The 11,262-nt window shown below is 41.0% G+C and overlaps 1 protein-coding gene across 2 annotated transcripts; it reads left to right on the top strand.

Moving 5' to 3' along the window:
* Positions 1-1,334: 1,334 nt before the first annotated feature.
* foxc1a (forkhead box C1a) lies at positions 1,335-9,947 on the top strand. 2 transcript variants are annotated; one of them, XR_015867460.1, is made up of 2 exons: positions 1,335-3,180; positions 9,887-9,947. XR_015867460.1 is itself a non-coding variant. In XM_088429620.1 (1 exon), exon 1 carries the CDS (start codon positions 1,520-1,522, stop codon positions 3,029-3,031), a length of 1,512 nt encoding a protein of 503 aa, XP_088285746.1. In that variant the 5' UTR covers positions 1,335-1,519; the 3' UTR covers positions 3,032-3,510. The 2 variants fall into 2 exon arrangements, 1 of the variants encoding a protein (XP_088285746.1); XM_088429620.1 differs by lacking the exon at positions 9,887-9,947 and having other exon boundaries at positions 1,335-3,510.
* The last annotated feature ends 1,315 nt before the right edge of the window (positions 9,948-11,262 follow it).

Here is an 11,262-nt window from a genome sequence, read left to right on the forward strand (position 1 = left end):
CACTGTCCAAAACGAATTCCTCACCTTTGCAGTTTTTGTGCTGCTGCCATACCCTTTCTGTCCACTAGAGGACGCCGCATTCCAATTCATGACTTGACCTCCACTTTGCCTCTTTTTTTTTTGTTTTAATACAGTGACTTAAAGATTGAATTCCTCACACTCTGAGTTTACCATCCCAATTCATGTCCACATTTAATTCATTTTACACGAATAAATATTTACATATCGTAGTTTAACATTCATGAAACGAATATGAACAATGGGTTTCTCTCAAATGTAAATGTCCATTTGAACATTTACACAAACGCCGCATGTTTTAGTTAATATCCTTCTCATCTTTCGTTCATTACAAACAAAACAAAATGTAACCTGACTGAATAGCCTCAATTGTTCAGGAGTTTGTTAAGGGGGCCTGGGTGGGCAGTCCGCGGTATTAAGTCGAAGGCCCATCGTTCGTGCAGGGTTGCGTAGGCAAACAGCCCCGAGGCGCTGGAAAAAGTTCATCCCCGGGTCCATGTAAGGAGAAACCGTCCGAGCACCGCACGGACATTTTAATTAAGACGATGTGCAAAGGCTTACGCACTCTTATCGTGGAACGTGGAACTTTTGCCTCACTGTTGGATGAACAATTTCACGCTGTGCATCGAAGCCCCTTTTGATGGGATCGGTCTGTAACTGTATAATACTGCATGCGTATGATAGCTATAATATGATAATAATACATGATATACAAAGATAAAATATACTAATATATATATATATATATATATATATATATATATATATATATATATATATATATATATATATATATATATATATATATATATATATATAGTGTGTGTGTGTGTGTGAATAAATAAAGCCGTTGTGTGTGTGTGTGTGTTACGCAAGTGTGTCTTTAAAACGAGGAGCCGCCAATTGATCATTGAGAACAAAAGGCCCCATTTGGCTCCCAACGCCCATCTCTGAACAAATCTTCACACCTACTGACGCATATTTGCGTTTTGATTCCCTCATTTAATGAGCTCCGTCTAGACTTTGATCAAAGCTCTCGTATTGCAAAAAAAAAAAAAAAGATGTATACGTTGTGAGAAAGGTGATTGTAGATGAGCGATAATTAGGATTAAAAAAAAAAGAATTGTGGTGCAGTACGACACATTTGGTTGATATTGGGGGATAACTCGCTTTTCCCTGGTTGTTGTGACTCGACGTGGGCCGCCCCCCCCCCCCCCCCCCTCCCCCTCCCCCAGCCACACTTCCTATTGGACGCGGCTGGCCCTGAGCGGGGCGGAGCCTGCCTAGCAGCAAAAAGGAGGAAAGAATTTAACTGCGCAAAAGTCCTGCGTACTGACGGATGTCCAAAGTCCAGAACTTTTCCAAACGCTCTGACATGGGGACGGCTTGAAACCACGCAAAGCTTCTTTTTTTCCCCCCCTTCTTCCATTTTTTTTTATTACTAAAAAGGGAGCCGCGATAAGTTTCCCGACTTTTTTTCCCCCCCGGAGGAGCCGAAGCCATGCAAGCGCGCTACTCCGTCTCCAGCCCGAACTCCCTGGGCGTCGTGCCGTACATCAGCGGCGACCCGGGCTACTACCGAGCCGCGGCCGGCGGGGGCTACACGGGCATGCCGGCGCCCATGAACATGTACACCCACGCCGCGCACGAGCAGTACCCGGCCGGCATGGCCCGCGCCTACGGACCTTACACCCCCCAGCCTCAGCCCAAGGATATGGTCAAGCCTCCGTACAGCTACATCGCGCTCATCACCATGGCCATCCAGAACTCGCCCGACAAGAAGGTGACCCTGAACGGGATTTATCAGTTCATCATGGAGCGCTTCCCTTTCTACCGGGACAACAAGCAAGGCTGGCAGAACAGCATCCGCCACAACTTGTCCCTCAACGAGTGCTTCGTCAAAGTGCCGCGCGACGACAAGAAACCGGGCAAGGGCAGCTACTGGACCCTGGACCCGGACTCGTACAACATGTTCGAGAACGGCAGCTTCCTCCGCAGGCGACGGCGCTTCAAGAAGAAGGACGTGCTCAAGGAGAAGGAGGACCGGCTGCAGAAGGACGCGCCGCCTCGGCAGCAGCAGCAGCAGTCGCAGCAACCGCAGCAGCAGTCTCGGGACCAGGAGCAGACCGGCACGCAGCCCGTCCGGATCCAGGATATTAAAACGGAGAACGGCACGGTGACGCCCCCGCAGGCCAACTCGCCGTCCTTGAGCGCCGTGCCCAAAATCGAGAGCCCGGACAGCAGCAGCATGTCCAGCGGGAGCCCGCACAGCAGCATCCCGTCCAACCGCTCCCTGGTGGGCATGGAGGCCCAGGAGCACCACCACCAGCAGCAGCAGCACCACCAGCAGCAGCAGCAGCACCACGGCCAGGGCTTCAGCGTGGACAATATCATGACCTCCCTCCGGGGGTCCCCGCAAGGGGCCGCCGAGCTGCCCCCCTCAAGGACAGCGGGTATCGCCCCGTCGTTGTCGCTCAGCTACTCCCCGAGCCAGACCTCGGCGTACAGCTCGCCGTGCAACCAGAACTCCATCTCCACTACCTCCAACGCCGCCACCTACCATTGCAACATGCAGGCCATGAGCCTGTACGCCGGGGAGCGGGCCGGCCACCTGCAGGGCGCCCCCGGCGGCGCCGGCGTGCAGGACGAGACGCTTCCGGACTACTCGCTCACCACCACCGCCTCGTCGTCCCTGCAGGGCCACGGCGGCCTCAACGCGGGCCAGGAGGCCCATCCGCACGCCCACCAGGGCCGGCTGACCTCGTGGTACCTCAACCAGGCCGGGGACCTGGGCCACCTGGGCGCGGCCTACCCGGGGGCCGCGGCGGCGGCGGCGGCGGCCGCCGCGCAGCAGCAGAACTTCCACTCGGTGCGGGAGATGTTCGAGTCGCAGAGGATTGGCTTGAATAACTCGCCGGTGAACGGGAATAACAGCTGCCAGATGTCCTTCCCGACCAGCCAGTCCATCTATCGCACTTCGGGAGCTTTTGTCTATGACTGCAGCAAGTTCTGATCCCCCCCACCCCCCCCCAAAAAAAAACCCGAATCCCAGTATACTGTCCCGTTCGAGCCTCGCTAAAATGGACTAATATGAGACAGAACACAAACAAACAAACAAAAAAAAGACTTGATCATTCTAAACAGTGTTACAACAAATAACACGTAAGTCTCTTTTACTTTTTTTTTTTTGCTTTATATGTTAAAATGTCTTTTTTTTTGCATATTTTTTTGCATATAGTAATTTATTTCCAAACTGTAGCCAGGATATTATGGACCAAACACACACACACACTTACACACACACGCACGCACACACACACAAGCAACAAAAAAAGTGTTCCATTATAAAAGTGACTGAAGGAACGTGTATATCGCAGTACAGTAGTATACTATTTGAAAGATTCTTCACATGTTGATAAGTATTTTTATTTTATTTTTTTGGAAGGATTTTTGCTTGTTTGTTTAATAAATGGTCATATAATGTGAGCTTAAGACGTTTTTAAAAGACTGGTTTCTTGCAGGGTAGTGGAAGAAATTTATGACGTCAGCCTCCCAATATTGCATATGAGCTTCTTTTAGGAACACAAAACGAAACTTCATATTCTATAACGACACTCTATCTTGTGTAATAACGAGCTTATTTTAAGAATACAAAACGAAAATATACGAGTGTTTATATGCAAAAAAGTACATCTTTATATTCTAAAATTACACCACTCTCGAGGGAAATTTCTCAAATTTGAAATGAGCATACTATCGATAATTTATAAATGATGGCTAAAATATATGTGCTAATAGAACTAATAACGTGTAATTCAAATATGTATTGTTGAATTCCGCAAGACTGGCAGCAAGCGCAAAACATCCATCGCTTAAAAAGTCGTAAAAAAGCAATAAAATAATTTTATTAGTTGCTTGCAAATATCGAAGTGTTATGAAAAAAATCTGCAAAAACCAAGGAAGTACAGTAAATGTGTCAATTATTCAATTTTATTAGTGATTTTAACTTCTATCAATATGATAATTCACCAAACAAATGTCTCACATTGATAACCTATTTGATAATATCGACATTATAAAATTAAAATATAATTGAATATACCGGCTTATAAGAAGGGTTTAATAGTTGCTTGCCAAATGCGTAAAATGCGCATCAACATCGATTTGACCAATTGATGCGTTCATATAATTATATTATTGAAATAATAATCATAGTAATAATAATTGTAATAATGATAATAGACTAATGATGAGAACCGATTATATTTTAAAGAATATATTTTTGTTTTAATACAAAAGGTGTATATGATGATAATGCAGTTTTTCTTGTAATGTTTGCATAATTTAGCCAATATTTAAAATGCGCAATATTGCTTTTATGCAAACTTGAGCCGAAAGACGTAGTAACGAAACTTGTCGTTGCGTACACGTCACAACAAACCTGTCGTGTATATGTGTGTGTGTGTGCGTGTGTGTGTGTGTGTGCGCGCAGGCCATACTGGAATCCTTAATGACAGGAAAAGATAACCCAAAACAAAACATAAAAAGGTGCCAAATGAACAATTGTAATCAAGCCCCCCTCCCACAAAGTCATGCCTGCTTTGCACGTCTAAAAAAAAAAGTGTCGTGTTAGTCCAAAGATTGATGGCGCGCTCAGCGAACACTTCCAGGTCAGGAAGGAATAAAAATCCAATCAGCGCGCTGTTATCGTTTTTCATGCATGAGACTACGCGGGGGTCAAAGAGGCCCCGACGATGCACCCAGGCCCCCTAAATTTTGCACCCAAAAGGAAAATGCATTGACAATGCCCTTTGTTTTTTATTATTATTTTTTTTTAAATAGAACCACATTTGAAGGTCTCCATGGCTGTACAGATTTCAAAGAGATCCCCAGCCTATTTTTTTAAAAGGGGGGGGGGGGGGGGGGGTCACAGCCTTTTTTTTTTTTTTAACCTTATACCTCCCCCCCTATTGACTGGAATGTCCCGCTATACATTCCTGAAAAGGCACAACTCACTCTCAGTGCATCAAAAAGACCAAAAATAGCATATATTATGGATATATTTTATTTTATTTTGTCAAGTAGTTGCACAGTCATTTTTTCTGGATTTGTATACATTTTTGAGTCGTATATATATGCATGTATGTTAGAAATAAATCCAAGGCGTTGTGTTGCACAAGGCATTTAAGGTCAATACATTAAATCAATTCGCTATATGGACTTTAAGAGGATGAAAACAAACATTAAAAACTTAAAATGCAAAAAGGTATGTATTGTGATGTAAGATGTTGGAAATTATTAAATAAAATGATTCATAGGAATACGTAAATTATGACACAGTGAATTAGCAATTTTGCACAATAAGAACAAAATAGATACATTGCCTAATGTGTTCATGGTATGAAACGTTTGAAAAATATGAAAAAAAGAGTTTACAAATTCAAGGGATTAGGAACTATTGCATAACAATCGAAAACAATTCTAATCAAATGAAAAAAAAATTCTCCTGATGTCCTTGTTGACGCAGATGTCTTTGTATACGAGCAATGTGTAATTATTTCAGCATTTCAGTTATATAAAAAAAGAAGCTGTGTACCAATTTTCCCATGATTAAAACTTGCAAAAAAAAAAAAAAAAAAGAAACAAACCCGCCAGTAAGTAAAATCGCGCCTGCCAGAAATATGGCTGAATCCACATTAGCCCCCCCGCTGTCTATTATGATTTATCGTCAGCTGATGCACGACCACAAGCGAGGAGCTCAAACTTTACACGCGGTCATCCCAACTCCGGCGGACTTTGAAAACTGACGCACGGTTGAAGGGACGTCGCTGAAGTCTTCCTCGCTTTTTTTTTTTTGCAATCGCTTTGAGGAGAGGGGGGAAGGGGGAGCGGGGGGTGCTTTTCGATGCACCTGCATGACCCGGACGGCCCTGTGGAAAATGTTTGAGCATGCGGGTCAGCTCGTGCGGCAGCCGATCCATCTGCTTCCAATTCCGAAGAGGCCGTAGACGCCAGTTGTGTGCGCGCGCGGCCAGCGGAAGCTTATACGAGCTGCAATACACACTTGTCCCTGAACGCACCGCGGCCACGTACCAGACCTCACAGATGATTCGCTTCGGTTCTGCAATGCGCTTTATGAGCGTATGAAGTACTTGCGTCACTATGAGGCGCGTAATCAATGAAATGTGACGCAGGTGCAACGCTGGGTAAAAGTTGGGTGAATTCAAAAGTCCAACCAAAAGACTTGTGTATCCATTTTCAGCAGCAAAAAAGTTAGAAATATAATAATTTTATTTATTTATTTTTTTTGCCTCAATACTTTTAAAAAGATAAAACGATCGGGTAAAAACGACCAATCATGTCGCCAATCTCTTGGTCATGTGACATTCCCATCCTGAGCTGTGATTGGTCGTTAACTGGGCCGTCAGTAAATGGAATTTGTAGTGGCAAAACGTGATTTGAAAGGTATTTAAATACACAAAATATCAACTTTTTACTGTAATATCTTCTCTGGTTTACTGTAAAACGGACATGCCAAACAAAACAAAATTATATTTAAAACCACAGTGTCGAACCAATCCACATAATTTCATCTAACAGTCTGATAGCTTAATGCTAACATTTGATTCAAAACATTATACAGGTGCTAAAAGAAATTAGCCTATATCTTTATGCTAATATCAAACCTAAAAAAACTCATAGTTTAACACACACAGTGTAGCAAAATAGACAAACAGATCACGTATCTACTCGCAGGTGTGTATTTCATAAACATGAATATTTAAATAAAAAACATGGCACTTTTTTATATTGAAGAATCATCTCATTGTTAATTATTGTACGCTACAGCTATTACAGTGGACCTAAATTCTCAAAAAATGTTTCTATTAATTGTCATAATTTTTTTTTACAAGTAATAGAAAAAAATAATAAAGTTTTACACCGGCAAAATGGCTAAATAAGTGAACTATGCCTTTAGAGATTAAAATAAAAATAACGTATAGCATTATGTTTACATTGCCATAAACGTGTATACGATACAGCTGAAAGTTTTTGTAAATTGAAATGACATTTTTTTTGCCCCCCAATTAATTTTTTTAATTGCACAAATGCAAGAAATGTTATCACATTATTGCAAAAATAACCAGATGATTATATTTAGCTTGATTCGATGATGAAAATGATAGGAAGTACAATAACAAAACAGACTATCACACGGTGGCAATAACAAAACTTCAAGACAACAAAATTAAAGTCGGCCAATCCAACAAAACACTTTAAAGTTTGTTCATATGAAAATCGACCGTCCCGCATGTTAATATTAAAATCTAAGCTCAAAGCAACTCAGCGAATTGTTTTGAAGCAAACAGCTCGCCTTCTTTCACATTATGGCCCCAAATATCAATAATTCTGAGTTTTTATTTATACCCCAACTCAAATGACTGTTTTACTGACCCTCTTAAAAAATATGAGTCATGTTTATTACGATCACATTTGTGTATGTCACCATCAACAGCTGACATGCGGTGGCCACGCATGCGCGTTCTGATTGGCTGGGAGCAAACTTGAAGCGCCTGCGTGACATGAGAGGGCCACTTTCAAAGCCCCGCTGGCCATTTGAGACCCAGCTGCAGTTGTCTGTGTCTTTCGGGGAGGGGGGTGGATCTCCTCATGTTTTAAGGCTGGGAAAACATTGACGGAAATATTCGAAAACATTCATGTGAAATCTTCAGTGAAAAAGATCAAGCGGTGCCATTTTTTTCCAAAAAGAAAGAAAACGGGCCTCGTTTTCTCGCATGCTTATTGTTTTCCTCCACAATGTGCAAAAAAAATCTACAATAATAAACAATGATTGATAATTCTTTTGCATTTAAGCGTTGGGAAGTGAGAACAGGACATCGATTCAAATGGTGCAGCTCAAAATATAATTTGCTTCCGTCTAATCAAAAGTGTAACTAATATAGAGAATGGATTCACTTCACAAAGTGAAAATGTAATTATTTATTTTTGCATCATTTTGAAAACTTTCAAGCAATTCTAATTCCAAAAATCTAAATCGATTTTAATATAAAAAACGGGATAAAATATATTATCACGTGTTTATTAAATGTGTTTTTTTGAGCGTTTTGACTTGTAACCAACGCAAAATATGATTTGATAATATTATAACAATTATGAATGATAAAATATAATAGTTTATAATCTTTTATAATATTTCTTTCATATTAATTTATTGAAAAATGCACCTATATTGGTGCTGAAATTGGTGCCTTGAGTGATAAGAGTACCTGGCTTCAAAAAAATGTTCATAATATTTTTCTTGCCCTAGTTAAGCCAAAATACTATTGTTATTGCTCTGCATGACAGTTAAAAATGCTGCAAACATGGTGAGAAGACCAACTTCAAAATAAAGCATTTTAACAAATATATGGACAGGAAATGCCTCGGTAGACTTTTATTTTGAAGTTTTCTTTTATTTTTTCTCCTCAGAGTCACAGCTTGAGTAGTCGTTGTTCTGTAACAGTTGCTCCCGATTCCAAATACAAACTACACAGTTTTATTTTGAAATCAGGTTTTATTGTCAAGTCAGGATATGGATAAAAGAGTTGCCGTCTGTTGCCAGTGTTTACCAGTGGCACGGGCTCCATTATAGCTAGCTACTGGATAGCAGTGCTCCTTATAGGCTGGCGTGATAGGCATAAATGACCCGACACACGTTGATACTGACACTGATAGTTACTGTTTCTACTGATCACTTTTTAACAAAGCACGCTGACTCAAATGTGCTTTTTCGGTTAGCGAATTTGTCCCAACTAAACATTCTGAAAGATATTTGTAAAGAATCTAATATTTCCCTAGAGGAATGTGGAAAATGTATTAGTTTAGGGCCGTCACACTCGAATATTTTTCTATTGATTATTTACACTATTTATGATAAGTGTATTGTGAAACAGATTTTTTTTCAAAATGACTGGATAAAATATTTTTCATTTGGGATTGTTTCTGTCTGTGTGGCTCGGCGGCGCAGTGGTTAGCATGTCCGCCTCAAAGTTCAGGGACCCGACTTCAAATCCATTTGCTCTGTCCTTCCTGTGTGGAGTTTGCATGTTCTCCCCAAGCCTGCCTGGGTTCTCTCCCTCCCACACTCGAAAAATCTGCATGGCAGGTGCATTGGTCATATGAAATTGTCCTTAGGCGTGATTGGGTGCGTGAATGGTTATTTGTCTCGTGTGCTCTGCAACCAGTGTCCCCGCCCCCAAGTCAGCTGGGATAGGCACCAGCAAGCCTGAGACCTTTATAAAGACATATATATATATATATATATATATATATATATATATATATATATATATATATATATATATATATATATATATATATATATATATTAGTAGTCTATTCATTTATAAAACTACACAGTGGTCGCAGCCCTAACCTAACTTCAGAATAATGTCGACTTTTACTACCGGAAAGATGGAACTTTTAGTCACGCTTGGCGAGGCGTTGGCGGCTAAGGAAAGAGGTGGCAAAGGTGCCTGGAAATGACCCGAACGACCTCTGCGATCAGACTGTCCCTTCAGGGAGGAGAGCCAAGTGTCACGGCGAGCACACAAGTCGGACAGTGATGGATTGGACGACACCGCAGAATGTTGCTTTGGCTCCAAATAGAAACAAGACAATGCAGGGATGAAAACCTGAGGGGCATACTGTATTTGAGTGTGTGTGTGTGTGTGTGTGTGTGTGTGTGTGCGTGAACACAGGAAAAGTCATCGAAATGCCTTGACAAGCGTCAGTGCCAATAAGTTACTGGCAGTAGCGGCCTACTTCACCGCTAGGCCAATTACGAAATCTTCTATTTTTTTTCCAGCCTCTTCAAGTGTGTGTGATGTCTACAACAGACTAACTGCTCAATTATTTCCCACTCCGGCGGCTCTTCACTTGAATTCGGAAAGTCACATGACAGCCCGCACAAACCGTCATACTAAACGATGTATTCAAAACAGATAAGCTAGCCGTTTGTAACGTAGCGTCATAGCTTAGATTGTGTCGTTTTTTTTTTTCTTTTGTCTTAGGGTATTTACTGTATGTGTCATGTTATAATGTATGTTATATCTGTGTTTTACCATAGGAGTTTGTTTGTATAAGTAATAGACGATTTTCTGATGGTTGCCGCCGATATTTGGCATTTTAACGTATATTAATGTTTATTGTCTTTTTATGTCTATTTAAGAAAACCTCAAAATTTGGTTGGGTTGTGTAAAACAAGCAAATATAAACCAAAAACGAATGTCCACTACAGTGGACGCAAATGAATAGGCAGGATCTCCAGAGGATATACAGTGTCTTTAAATCTTTTTGTATCTGTTTGTATCATATTCATTTGTACTATGTCAATTTGCATAATATTTTATACACTGTATAGTATCATGTATCATATTGCATTGTATTTACAGAACTGTATTTGTATTGTATCTAATCAACTGTTTAGTACTATAATCTCCCTGATGATATTGCATCACATTGTACTGTATTTTATGAATAAGTGCAACAACTGTTTTGAGCTGGTCATTTTTTCTTTTCTTTTAGTTCTTCAGATGAAAATGAACCATACTGTTTCACTTTGAAATACATGAACCAAGTGTTATCGGTAAAGAAAACCCCAAGAATTCCAGTATATTTAGCATTTTCACTTATGTATTAATGCCGAGGGAATATTGTGTGCTATGCGTATGTAAATACGGGTGGTATCATGTGAAAGATTGACTTCCATTCCTTACTTTGAATTGCATGTCGGTAATAGTTATGTTGTATGTGAGGAAACACTGCCATCCGGTGGTCTCAGTTGTCACTACAGTGCTCAATTGGCTTTTATATTAGGGAAGCATTGGTCAAGGGTGTCAGCTACTCTTCATAAAAACATGCATTTGACCAGAAGTTTATTGTTTATTATTGTTATTGCTATTTTAAAAGACGAGAATTCTCGTCCATGGCACTGAAAGTCTTAAGATAGGTATTGAATAATCTTTCATTGGTGGGAGAATTTATGATATCCAATACACCTGCCATGCACGAGTGTGCAAGGAAGTCGGGAGTGCCCGGAGCGAACCCATGTGGGCATGGGGAGAACATGAAAACCCCCCACAGGAAGGTTAGAGCAAGGTGGATTTGAACTCGCATCCCTTATCTGTGAGGCGTACATACAAATCGATATCAAATCGAACTGGTCTTGAATCGTTTTGCACT

This window comes from Hippichthys cyanospilos, chromosome 12 (genome assembly GCF_059441005.1).
Source record: "Hippichthys cyanospilos isolate Australia breed blue-spotted pipefish chromosome 12, RoL_Hcya_1.0, whole genome shotgun sequence".
In the NCBI taxonomy this organism is placed as follows: Eukaryota; Metazoa; Chordata; class Actinopteri; order Syngnathiformes; family Syngnathidae; genus Hippichthys; species Hippichthys cyanospilos.

What these genes read in the sequence shown, in the direction of transcription:
- foxc1a (XM_088429620.1), top strand. Translation starts at nt 1,520, where the DNA reads ATGCAAGCGCGCTACTCCGTCTCCAGCCCGAACTCCCTGGGCGTCGTG.